At 43.0% G+C, this 13,355-nt stretch overlaps 1 protein-coding gene across 1 annotated transcript in view; it reads left to right on the top strand.

The window, feature by feature from the left end:
- LOC138681637 (saccharopine dehydrogenase-like oxidoreductase) overlaps positions 1 to 13,355 on the top strand; it is a 155,877-nt gene that overhangs the window by 76,529 nt on the left and 65,993 nt on the right. Inside the window, exon 7 of the mRNA XM_069769312.1 lies at positions 4,136 to 4,253. Coding sequence (XP_069625413.1) covers positions 4,136 to 4,253 — 118 coding nt within the window. The remainder of the gene's footprint in view (positions 1 to 4,135; positions 4,254 to 13,355) is intronic.

The raw sequence follows: 13,355 nt of genomic DNA, 5'->3' as shown, positions 1-13,355 counted from the left end.
GATTGGCAGCCGTCACACACTGAAAGACGCTTTTTATTGCAAAAAATATTTTTTGCGTTACCACATTTTGAGAGCTATAATTTTTCCATATTTTGGTTCACAGAGTCATGTGAGGTCTTGTTTTTTTGCGGGACGAGTTGACGTTTTTATTGGTAACATTTTCGGGCACGTTACATTTTTTGATCGCTTTTTATTCCGATTTTTGCGAGGCAGAATGACCAAAAACCAGCTATTCATGAATTTCTTTTGGGGGAGGCGTTTATACCGTTCCGCGTTTGGTAAAATTGATAAAGCAGTTTTATTCTTCGGGTCAGTACGATTACAGCGACACCTCATTTATATCATTTTTTTTATGTTTTGGCGCTTTTATACGATAAAAACTATTTTATAGAAAAAATAATTATTTTTGCATCGCTTTAGTCTCATAACTTTAATTTTTCTTTTTTTTGCTGATGATGCTGTATGGCGGCTCGTTTTTTGCGGGACAAGATGACGCTTTCAGCGGTATCATGGTTATTTATATCTGTCTTTTTGATCGCGTGTTATTCCACTTTTTGTTCGGCGGTATGATAATAAAGCGTTGTTTTTTGCCTCGTTTTTTTTTTTTTCTTACGGTGTTTACTGAAGGGGTTAACTAGTGGGCCAGTTTTATAGGTTGGGCCGTTACGGACGCGGCGATACTAAATATGTGTACTTTTATTGTTTTTTTTTGTTTTTTTTAGATAAAGAAATGTATTTAGGGGAATAATATTTTTTTTTTTTTTTTTTTTTACACATTTTGAAATTTTTTTTTTTACTTTTTTACATTGTCCCGGGGGGGACATCACAGATCAGTGATCTGACAGTGTGCACAGCACTCTGTCAGATCACTGATCTGACATGCAGCGCTGCAGCCTTCACAGTGCCTGCTCTGAGCAGGCACTGTGAAGCCACCTCCCTCCCTGCAGGACCCGGATCCGTGGCCATCTTGGATCCGGGGCTGGAGGAAGCAGGGAGGGAGGTGAGACCCTCGCAGCAACGCGATCACATCGCGTTGCTGCGGGGGGCTCAGGGAAGCCCGCAGGGAGCCCCCTCCCTGCGGGAAGCTTCCCTGCACCGCCGGCACATCGCGATCATCTTTGATCGCGGTGTGCCAGGGGTTAATGTGCCGGGGGCGGTCCGTGACCGCTCCTGGCACATAGTGCCGGATGTCAGCTGCGATAAACAGCTGACACCCGGCCGTGATCGGCGGCGCTCCCCCCGTGAGCGCCGCCAATCGCGCTGGACGTACTATCCCGTCCGTGGTCATGGGGGCCCACCCCACCTCAACGGGATAGTACGTCCCATGTCAGAAAGGGGTTAAAGCGAACCTGTCAGCAGTTTTGGCCGATATACTGTAAGATAGGGCCACCGCCTTTCAGAGTTCATCTACAGCATTCTATAATGCTAATGGCGGTGCTCAAGGGCAACATAACGTGAGTAAGGTGAATTTAGGCACTCACTGCTGCTCACTTGCCGGACTATTAACCGTACCAGTCGTAGCTGTATAGTACAGAGAAGATGTGGAAACCACAAAGAAAACGACCAACAAGGGTAACTATAATCAAAATACAAAACTCTTTATTCAATATACATATTAAAAATTACTATGACCTAAATAGGACACAGATGGGGAAATGGATTAGGTCACAATACAGGCACGCACCCCTGACGAAGGAGCCCCGGCTCCGAAACGCGCGTCGGGTAGACGTGTCGGCCGCGCACTTGGCTCACACCTGCTAAACCGCCCAGGACCAGGTAATTAAGATTAGACTATGTCATCTGCTTTCATGTATATGGGTGCATGTGCACCTTCCTGGCTGTTCTCCTGGTGTCGGGGTTAGTGTTTTCGGGTATGGCTTTTGTTGTCTATCAACCTGGTTTACTCCATGTTTCACTTGCTTGGTTCCAGCGGTCATTCTGGACGTTCATAGCAGTCTAAGTTCTCTGGGCCTTATTTTTTACATGTGTACTATAGTCTAATGGGCGTGATGGAGACTTATACATTATATATCCGTTGGTTCCAGGGCACAGCATTCAGGGGTATGTAGTGTGTTTCACACTTACCTTAGCCATTCCATTACTTTTGGTGTTTCCTCCCAATATCTATACTCTGTTTTCACATTTTATAGGGAGCCAGTACTAGGCCCACACATTTTCTATAGGGGAGTACCTGTATTGTGACCTAATCCATTTCCCCATCTGTGTCCTATTTATGTCATAGTAATTTTTAATATGTATATTGAATAAAGAGTTTTGTATTTTGATTATAGTTACCCTTGTTGGTCGTTTTCTTTGTGGTTTCCACATCTTCTCTGTAGCATTCTATAATGCTGTAGATAAGCCCCCAGTCTGACCTGAAAGACAAGAAAAATAAGTTTTATTATACTCACCCGGGGTTGGGGGGGGGGCGGTCCGGTCCAATGGGTGTTGCAGGTCCGGGTCCGGCGCCTCTCATCTTCTTGTGATGCCGCCCCTACTTGCTTTATGTCTGCCTGGCATCGCGCTCCTGCGTGGGCATACTTATTTGCCCTGGTGAGGGCAGAAGAAAGTACTGCATTGCGCGGGCGCTGGGCATCTCTGACCTTTCCCAGCGCCTGCGCATTGCAGTACTTTACTCTGCCCTCAACAGGGCAGATAAGTATGCTGCGCTAGAAGCGTGATGCCGGGGAGCATTGAAGCAACAGGAGGTTGGCATCGCAAGACGATGGGAGGCACCAGACCCGGACCTGCGACACCAATCGGTTATGCCAGTATCAAGTCACTAATCTCGCCCGTCGATTTCTGTGTCACAAGACCGTGAGTGGCCGATAGGTTAACATAACAACCCGGGACTGCAGGAGATCCCTGTGGTTGCCATTGCCTGAATGCGACCGGTAGTTGGTGGTCATTTTTGCACAGGCGATCTGATGATCTCAGCTTTTAGGCTATATTCACACTTTGCGGATAGAGCTGCGGATCCGCAGCGGATTTGACCGCTGCGGATCCGCAGCAGTTTCCCATGAGTTTACATTTCAATGTAAACCTATGGGAAACAAAAAACGCTGTGCACATGCTGCAGAAAAATCCGCGCGGAAACGCTGCGGATTACATTCCGCAGCATGTCACTTCTTTTCTGCGGATTTTCAGCTGCTCCAATAGAAAACTGCAGTTGAAAATCCGCAGAAGAAAACGCAGTAAAAACCGCGATAAATCCGCAGTAAAAACCGCGATGGGTTTTCACTGCGGATTTTGCAATTCCGCTGCGGAAAAATCCGCAGTGGAATCTGCAAAGTGTGCACATAGCCTAAGTCTCCTACAGAGACTATTTAAGCATGTGTAAAGTAAAAAAAAAAAAAAAAGTATGTATGTTCAAAATGCCCCCCATTCACATGATCCAAATAAAACAATAAAAAAATACACATTTGGTATCACCGTGTTCAGAAATGCGCAATCTATCAATGTAGAAAAATAATTAATCCTATCGGTAAACGTCTTAACGAGAAAATCAAGACTCCAGAATTCCTTTTATTTTGGCTGCCACAACATTGCAATGGTATGCAATAACAGGCGATCAAAAGACCATAGCTACTCCAAAATGGTATTGATAAAAACACCAGCTCAGCGTGCAAAAAATAAGCCCTGACCCAGCCCCATATCCCAAAAGATGGAGATGCTGCAGGTCTCATCAAATGGCGACATTTATTTTTGGCAAAGTTTAGATTTTTTTCACAACTTAACCTAAACATGTTTGATACCTGCGAACTCGTAATGGCCTGGAGTATCATAGTGGCAGGTCAGTTTTAGCATTTGGTGAAACTTGGTAAGAAAAAAACAAACACAAAAAAACTATTGTGGAATTTCTCTTTTTTTGCATTTTCACTGCACTTGGATTTTTTTTTTTACCCTTTTTCCGGTACATGCTATGGTAAAACCAGTGCTGTCAGTCAAAAGTACAACTTATCCCACAAAAAAGCAAGCTCTCACACGGCGAAAATAAAAAAGTTAAGACTCTGGAAGACAAGGAGCAAAAACGGAAACTGAAAAACCCACGGTCGTGAAACCAAGTAGACTCGTGCAATGCTAGGTAATTCTACTGTTGTTCTGTGTAGATGCTAGTTTGCACTTTGTTTTGCAGGGGTGCAGTATTTTACAGTAATGAGGTGCAGCAGTATTCCATTCCTTTTCTTGGATCTGATGCTTCTGTCGTCAAGAGGACCCAACGTTATCTCTATGAGAATCTGCAGGAGACTCCAGTGAGTAAAGTCTGTCAGTTATTTCTGTATTCACACTGTCTATACGTTAATGTTGGAAAAATGTTTCGGTTAGCGAGGAGAGTGCAACACCAGTCTCATTTTCAACCTCTTAAGATTAGGGTTATATAACATGATGGGTAACTTGTGAAACAATATATTACAGTGATTTATGCCTTTTCATCCCTAAAGGAAAACATTCAAACTTGCAATAATTCCAACATAGCCTACATCGTGTATTACTTATTCTCTATAGTGAAATACGAGTGATTGCACGCCCTTCGAGCGTGCGCTGTGATTACGAACTACGCAATGGGGTGTAACAGCGCAGCAGACTGATCTCGCAATGGGGTGTACCCACGCACCAGACTGGCATATGTGCAGACTAATAGCAAACATAAATACCTGGTGTACCTCTCCTGCCACTCCTACCTTGTGTATGAAAAAGTTCTGTGGTTAATACTGTTCGGGTAGAGCTATCCAATAGCGCTATCCATGAAGAAAGTGAAAGGGTAGAGCTATCTCATAACCCTATTCCTAAAGGAAATGAATGGGTAGAGCCATCCGATAGCGCTAATCCTCAATGTTCCTGAGCGTAAGCTATTTCACATGGTTGAGCGCACTTGGGATCTGACCCCAAGGCCCTGCCCATGTCCAATCTTTGGTCCATAGACCGTGGATAGGAGTTAGTCCCACTTTTGTGTACAACATTTTTTGGCTTTTACAATTGTTAAAGAGATTAATAAAAGACTTCTTTGTACACACAGTTGACAGTAAACCATTTGTCAACATTAGGATAAGTTTACCTTGCTTCTGTTCCTCAAATATTTTGACCCTTATTTGTTGGCTTTTCCTTCCCCTGGAGAAAGCCACATATAACAGCCCATGTGAAAACACTGGGAGAGGCAAATAAATTCCTACAATATCCAAGGATTGTCCCTGAGATTTATTGATGGTCATTGCAAAAGCCAACATAACAGGAAACTGAAGCGGTCGCATCTGGACTGGCAAGTTTTTATCTTTGGAAATCAGGTCAATTCTTGGAATAAAAACTGTCTGACCCTTTGCTTTTCCATTTAAAGCAATGGCATGAATAGCGTTTGTTTTTAAGCTTTTCACATAAAGCCTTGTGCCTTAACAAAGGCCACGCTTTCTGTTAAGATTACGCAGGAGCATAATTACAGCTTCTGGTTTCAGCTTTAGTTCATGAGGAGGCATCCCAGTGGGATTCAAAGAGTTAAGAAACTTTACAGGGTAATCTGTGAGAATCACACCCTCCTCTTTCACAAATGTGTCAAAGAGCGATATGTTGAGTGTTCACCTTGAACTTGACTAAGAATTTTGTCGTTCAAGGCGTGAACATCATCATTCAATGGTGTAAGAATTGCTTTATTGGCAATTCTACCGTTGCATCGGTAATCTCAATTGAGTCGCCAAAAATAGCTGTAATTAAATCACCCTCTTCAATAAAAGAATTCGGGATTTCAATTGTGTCTTCTGGTAGACCATATACATTTGACACCTCTCCCTTGCCAAGTTTTAGTAACCATGAGTTGTACTCAACTTCGTCCTGAGACGTTCTCATATTCTGTTGTAACTGGAACTATGAAAACTGACTCCAGGATTTTGAGTATTTAATGGTGGACTGTACAATTTGGGCTCTTTTTCCTCCTTCCTCTATTGGTAGGGTTTGACAAAAGTCACCACCGTTTATGAAAACTTTGCCACCAAATGTTTTTTTTCACATATGTTTTGGAACAAATTATCCAAAGCATTGATATTAAAACAGGGAGTCATTGTTACTTCATCCCAAATAAGGACAGATGACTCCCTAAGCTCTTTTGCTTGAAGTGAGGTTAGCTTAATTTTTGTCACTGTGGTCTCATTTGTTGTAATTCCAAGGCCAAACTTGGAATGGTAGGTGCTACCGTTTTGTAATAATGAATATCCAAAATGTATTGGTCAATAATTTGGGGCATTCCATCAAACATGTAAAATTCCCAAATCCTATACTGCCAAAATTACAGTACAAAGCAAAAGTTTGGACACACCTTCTCATTTAAAGATTTTTCTGTATTTTCATGACTATGAAAATTGTAAATTCACACTGAAGGCATCAAAACTATGAATTAACACATGTGGAATTATATACTTAACAAAAAAGTGTGAAACAACTGAAAATATGTCTTATATTCTAGGTTCTTCCAAGTTACCACCTTTTGCTTTGATGACTGCTTTGCATACTCTTGGCGTTCTCTTGATGAGCTTCAAGAGGTAGTCACCGGAAATGGTTTTCACTTCACAGGTGTGCCTTGTCAGGTTTAATAAGTGGACTTTTTTGCCTTATAAATAGGGTTGGGACCATCAGTTGTGTTGAGCAGAAGTCTGATGGATACACAGCTGATAGTCCTATTGAATAGACTGTTAGAATTTATATTATGGCAAGAAAAAAGCAGCTAAGTAAAGAAAAATGAGTGGCTATCATTACTTTAAGAAATGAAGGTCAGTCAGTCTGAAAAATTGGGAAAACTTTGAAAGTGTCCCCAAGTGCAGTTGCAAAAATCATCAAGCGCTACAAAGAAACTGGCTCACATGAGGACTGCCCAAGGAAAGGAAGACCAAGAGTCACCTCTGCTTCTGAGGATAAATTTATCCGAGTCACCAGCCTCAGAAATGGCAGGTTAACAGCAGCTCAGATTAGAGACCAGGTCAATGCCACACAGAGTTCTAGCAGCAGACACATCTCTACAACAGCTGTTAAGAGGAGACTTTGTGCAGCAGGCCTTCATGGTAAAATAGCTGCTAGGAAACCACTGCTAAGGACAGGCAACAAGCAGAAGAGACTTGTTTGGGCTAAAGAACACAAGGAAGGGACTCTACATGCCTCGTTCCCACCGTGAAGCATGGAGGAGGTTTGATGGTGTGGGGGTGCTTTGCTGGTGACATTATTGGGGATTTATTCAAAATTGAAGGCCTACTGAACCAGCATGGCTACCACAGCATCTTGCAGTGGCATGCTATTCCATCCGGTTTGCGTTTAGTTGGACCATCATTTATTTTTCAACACGACAATGACCCCAGATATAATTAGATTTGCCCTCTCTTGCAGCATGAAGGGAATGTTTTGTCCTGCGCCATTTCGTCTTTGAAATTTTTAGATTGGCAGAACTGACATCGAAATGTCAGTTAGCCAGCATAGTGCTCTTCAATATGTGTCTCATCAATTTGATTAAAAAGTCCTCTAGCGGCAAATGTAACTTGCCGTCATCGAGTGGCTCTTACATTTTGGACACGTATTCTATCTTGTTCTCTTTTTTTGTGAAATATGTGTATCACTTTGTGCATTGCGTGTTGCTCATTGTCGTGCAGCATTAAATGCTCTACGTGATTCAGTTGCTTCATTCGTTTCTCTTGCTCTGGCCGCCCTTTGTCGGGCTGCATCAGCAGTTCTTCGACAATTTCGTTTGTCTTTTGTTTTGTTAAGATGCAGGTTACGCATCCATATGCGATTAGCTTCTCTATGTGCAGCAGCGTGCTCAATTTGATCCATCTTTATAATGTTGCCTCACAATGTTGCCTCACAATGTTGACTCACAGGCTAACGTTCAAAAAAGGCTTATGCCTTAACTCGCCACCAGGGAGAACTCCTCTCCTTACGTATCCATGGTTACGCCAACGCAGTTAGCTGCTAGTGGTAGTAACTATGGATACCTAAGTTACTGTTCAGCTGTGGATGACCCATTGTGAACAGACACACGGACACGTCCAAATTAGGTATATAGATGGATCCTATATAGCCTTAATATGCAAATTGTCTCTTCAGAGAAAAAAAGGACTTGAACTTTATAGCGCAATCTGTTGGCCTTAAGTAATGAAAGGAAGTTAAAAAATATCTGTCCATAAGAATGTGATCAGTGGCGTAACTACCGCGGTCGCAGCGGTCGCCAGTCCGAGGCGTATCTAGGGGGAGGGGGCAGTCGGGGCACGTGAGAGACAGGAAGCAGCTCCAGTCATCATGCCAGGTGAGACTGTCAGCTTCTGCTTTGCAGCCCCGGGATAGAAGGTGAGAGCAGGGGGGGGAGGTGCGGGACGGAGCCGCTTTAGTCAGGAGAAGCTGAGGAGCTGTGGAGCTGCAGAGCTGCAGCCAATTTACATCAGCCACCCCTGTACCAGAGAGGAGATTGTGAGTTGTGTATATGAGCTGGTATCGTGTGTGTGTGTGTCAGGGACTTGTGTCCCTTGTCCCCGTGTGCCAGTCTCCCTTGCCCATTTGTCCCTGTGTGTCCCCATGTGCCTGTCTCCTTTGTCCCCTTGTGCTTGCGTCAGTCTCCCTTTCCCACTTGTCCCTGTGTCCCCTTGTGCTTGTATCCCTTGCCCACTTGTCCCCATGTGTCCCTTGTGTCAGGCTCCCTTGCCCACTAGTCCCCTTGTCAGTCTCCCTTGTCCCCTTCTGTCAGTCTCCCTTGCCCCCTTCTGTCAGTCTCCCTTGCCCACTAGTCCCCTTGTAACCTTCTCCCCTGCCTCCTAGCCCCCCTATGCCCCCTCATCACCATTTGCTCGTGTCTTTCTCACTGCCCCTGTATGGAGGGGCTGCATTATACTATTAGGGGGGCTGCGTTGTATTCTATGGGGGTTACATTGAGTTGTATGGCAGGGCTGCGGGGGGGGGGGGGGCCCATTTGGAAGTTCGCACCGGGGCCCCTAACTTTGTAGTTACGCCACTGAATGTGGTCATTCTATTCCAAAGCCAAGAGGCGTAATATAATGTTGGTCCCCCCTTCTGCATCCATGACAGCTTTTCTTCTGGGAAGGTTTTCAACAATATTTTTGAGTATGCCTTTGGGAATTGTAATTCATTCAGACAAAAAAAAAAGTTTGTGAAAAAAAACCTTCTTATTCAACATCGGTGTCTGATTTCTTTATCTACCTTCTAGTTCCCTAAGATCACGTACATAGGCTGGTAGTGCAACTACAAATTCCTTATTTTATCCACACATGCAATATACCTTACCCAATACCTCCCTACTTGAGCGGTTAAAGTTTTTCCTGACTCAAAATTATTTCCTGTTTGATGTTAAATTCTCCCACTAGTTTGGGGGCACAGCTATTGGGAGCTGATGTGCCCCCACCTATTCTAACCGGCTCCGGAGCCCTCGTATCTTTTTTTTTTTTTGTATAGATGACTGAATTGTATTTTGATTAGGAGGTGCCCATTTTAGGCATATTTCATTCACATTTTGACAGTCTACCAATGTCAGAAGATTTACATCTGAGAATAAAGCGGGACTTCATAACTTTTCTAGATATCCTTATTGAAAAAGAACAAATGGGACACTTGGGGACCCGTACCTTTTTAAGAAGTCTGCGTCTACTAACAATCTACTCTGATGGGAGAGCCATTCTTGCTACCTTAAGAAGGGCACCTGGAAGTGGCAGTATTACTGGGTGAGGAGAGACTGCTCCTCTAATTTGGTTTATCATGAACAAGCACGAGATTTGATGAATAGATTTTTGGAGAGCTGTTATCCATTACCAGTGCTCTTGGAGGCCTACCAGAGTGCAAAGAAATGTGACAGTCTGTTTCTGCGAAGACCCTGAGATACAGAGGGTGAAACAAAGTAGTCTATTCAGGCAATGAAAACTTATGATCAGATCACAAGGAACTAGAAATTTATTGGCTAGACATTGGAACTTGCTTAAGGCGGACCCAAACTTAAGGGATGTTATACCCCCTTCCCCAGCAATAACTTTTAGGAAGGGTAGGTCAGTCAAAGAACAGTTGCTGCATAGTCTTCACACAAATGAGAAAGTTACAGGCACTTGGTTGGAGAACAAAGCCATGGGGACATGTAGATGTGGAGAATGTAAGAACCCCCAATACTTTCAGGAGTGAGACAACTGGATACCATTGTCGTCCTTTCGCTAACTGTAAGGCTGTGTTCACACAGTGCGGTTTTTTCGCGGTTTTTCCCGATAAAAACGCTATAAAACCGCAATAAAACCGCATACAATAAGCATCCCATCATTTAGAATGAATTCCGGATGTTTTGTGCACATGATGCGTTTTTTTCCGCAAAAAAAACGCATACCGCACAAAATCCGGACATGCTCTATCTTTTTGCGTTTTTTTTGCGGATTTCCCACTCCAAAATGCATTGGGAAGTGTCCGGTAAAAAAAACGTGTCAAAAACGCGTCAAAACCGCGGCAAAAACGCATGCAGTTTTCTTGCGGATTTCATGCAGAAAATGTCCGGAATTCTCAGGAATTTTCTGCATGAATTCCTGAACGTGTGCACATAGCCTAATACCGAGGGTGTTTGTTTATTTAATGAAAATTGCCTCTTCAGAGAGAAAGAGGACTTGAACTCTAGTGCCACCGGTTGGAAGTAGCGATCCTACAAGTTACAATAAACCCTTTAACAAGTCTTGCAATATAAATCAGTGCAAAGTAGAAGAACTGATTTGGTTAGGTAAGAGGCTCTGGACTGGGGTTTAAGGGGTACCATTTCACTTGTCCATTGGTGTGCTTCGATAACGGATCAAGGATCATATTGGGGACATGAACATATTACCCCGATTGTTAAGGAGATACATGGAGGAAGGCTAGACACAGTCTACATTTGTGTTATTGAGGTGCTAGCTCCCCAGTTAGTGGTGGTAACTGAGACCAGAAAATCTTACAGAAAGAAACTAAATGGATATACATAATGAATACAACTAAACCACATGGGCTGAATGAGCAACTTCGCATTAACCCCTTGACGACCGCCGATACGCCTTTTAATCCTGCAGTTATGGGTACTTATGCCTCAGTGCCGCTTTTTAACGGCGCTGAGAAATAAGGCTGGTTTCACATTTGCGTTTTTTGCCGCTGCGTTTTAGCGAAAAAAGCATGCGTTTTTTTCCTATACTTAACATTAAAAACGCATGCATTTTTTTGCGCGCTTTTTTTCCGCGTTTTGCCAACGCATGCGTCATTTCTATGCATGCGTTTTGTTGCAGAAATGCAACATGTAGTAATTTCTAGCTGCGTTTTTTGCCGCGTTTTGCCAACGCATGCGTCATTTCTATGCATGCGTTTTGTTGCAGAAATGCAACATGTAGTAATTTCTAGCGGCGTTTTTTTGCCACAAAAAAACCCATGCGTTTTTTTACATAGTTACATAGTTACATAGTTATTAAGGTTGAAGGAAGACTATATGTCCATCTAGTTCAACCCATAGCCTAACCTAACATGCCCTAACATGTTGATTCAGAGGAAGGCAAAAAAAACCCATGTGGCAAAGAGTAAGCTCCACATTGGGGAAAAAAAATTCCTTCCCGACTCCACATACGGCAATCAGACTAGTTCCCTGGATCAACGCCCTATCAAGGAATCTAGTGTATATACCCTGTAACATTATACTTTTACAGAAAGGTATCCAGTCCCCTCTTAAATTTAAGTAATGAATCACTCATTACAACATCATACGGCAGAGAGTTCCATAGTCTCACTGCTCTTACAGTAAAGAATCCGCGTCTGTTATTATGCTTAAACCTTTTTTCCTCCAACCGCAGAGGATGCCCCCTTGTCCCTGTTTCAGGTCTATGATTAAAAAGATCATCAGAAAGGTCTTTGTACTGTCCCCTCATATATTTGTACATTAAAATAAGATCACCCCTTAGTCTTCGCTTTTCCAAACTAAATAGCCCCAAGTGTAATAACCTATCTTGGTATTGCAGACCCCCCAGTCCTCTAATAACCTTGGTCGCTCTTCTCTGCACCCGCTCCAGTTCAGCTATGTCTTTCTTATACACCAGAGACCAGAACTGTGCACAGTATTCTAAGTGTGGTCGAACTAGTGACTTGTATAGAGGTAAAATTATGTTCTCCTCATGAGCATCTATGCCTCTTTTAATGCATCCCATTATTTTATTTGCCTTTGCAGCCGCTGCCTGACACTGGCCACTGAATTTAAGTTTGTCATCCACCCATACACCCAGGTCTTTTTCATTGACGGTTTTGCCCAGAGTTTTAGAATTAAGCACATAATTATACATCTTATTACTTCTACCCAAGTGCATGACCTTACATTTATCCCCATTAAAGCTCATTTGCCATTTATCAGCCCAAGCTTCTAGTTTACATAAATCATCCTGTAATATAAAATTGTCCTCCTCTGTATTGATTACCCTGCAGAGTTTAGTGTCATCTGCAAATATTGAAATTCTACTCTGAATGCCCCCTACAAGGTCATTAATAAATATGTTAAAAAGTAGAGGGCCCAATACTGACCCCTGTGGTACCCCACTGCTAACCGCTACCCAGTCCGAGTGTGCTCCATTAATAACCACCCTTTGTTTCCTTTCCCTGAGCCAGCTCTCAACCCACTTGCACATATTTTCCCCTATCCCCATTATTCTCATTTTATGTATCAACCTTTTGTGTGGCACCATATCAAAAGCTTTTGAAAAGTCCATATACACTACATCCACTGGGTTCCCTTGGTCCAATCCGGAACTTACCTCTTCATAGAAACTGATCAAATTAGTCTGACATGAACGGTCCCTAGTAAACCCGTGCTGATACTGGGTCATGAGGTTATTCCTCTTCAGATACTCCAGTATAGCGTCCCTTAGAATGCCCTCCAGGATTTTACCCACAGTAGAGGTTAAGCTTACTGGCCTATAATTTCCGAGTTCAGTTTTTGTTCCCTTTTTGAATATTGGCACCACATTTGCTATACGCCAGTCCTGCGGCACAGACCCTGTTATTATGGAGTCTTTAAAGATTAAAAATAATGGTCTATCAATGACTGTACTTAATTCCTGCAGTACTCGAGGGTGTATCCCATCCGGGCCCGGAGATTTGTCAATTTTAGTGATTTTTAGACGCCGCCGCACTTCCTGCTGGGTTAAGCAGGTGACATTTAATTGGGAATTTTTATCACTAGACATTTTGTCTGCCATGGGATTTTCTTGTGTAAATACTGATGAAAAAAAGTCATTTAGCATATTGGCTTTTTCCTCATCCTCATCCACCATCTCACCCAGACTATTTTTAAGGGGGCCAACACTATCATTTTTTAGTTTCTTACTATTTATGTAGTTAAAGAATATTTTAGG

This window comes from Ranitomeya imitator, chromosome 5, assembly GCF_032444005.1.
Source record: "Ranitomeya imitator isolate aRanImi1 chromosome 5, aRanImi1.pri, whole genome shotgun sequence".
NCBI lineage: Eukaryota > Metazoa > Chordata > Amphibia > Anura > Dendrobatidae > Ranitomeya > Ranitomeya imitator.
Note: the sequence above shows the minus strand (reverse complement) of the source record. Positions and strands in the feature narration are given on the sequence as shown.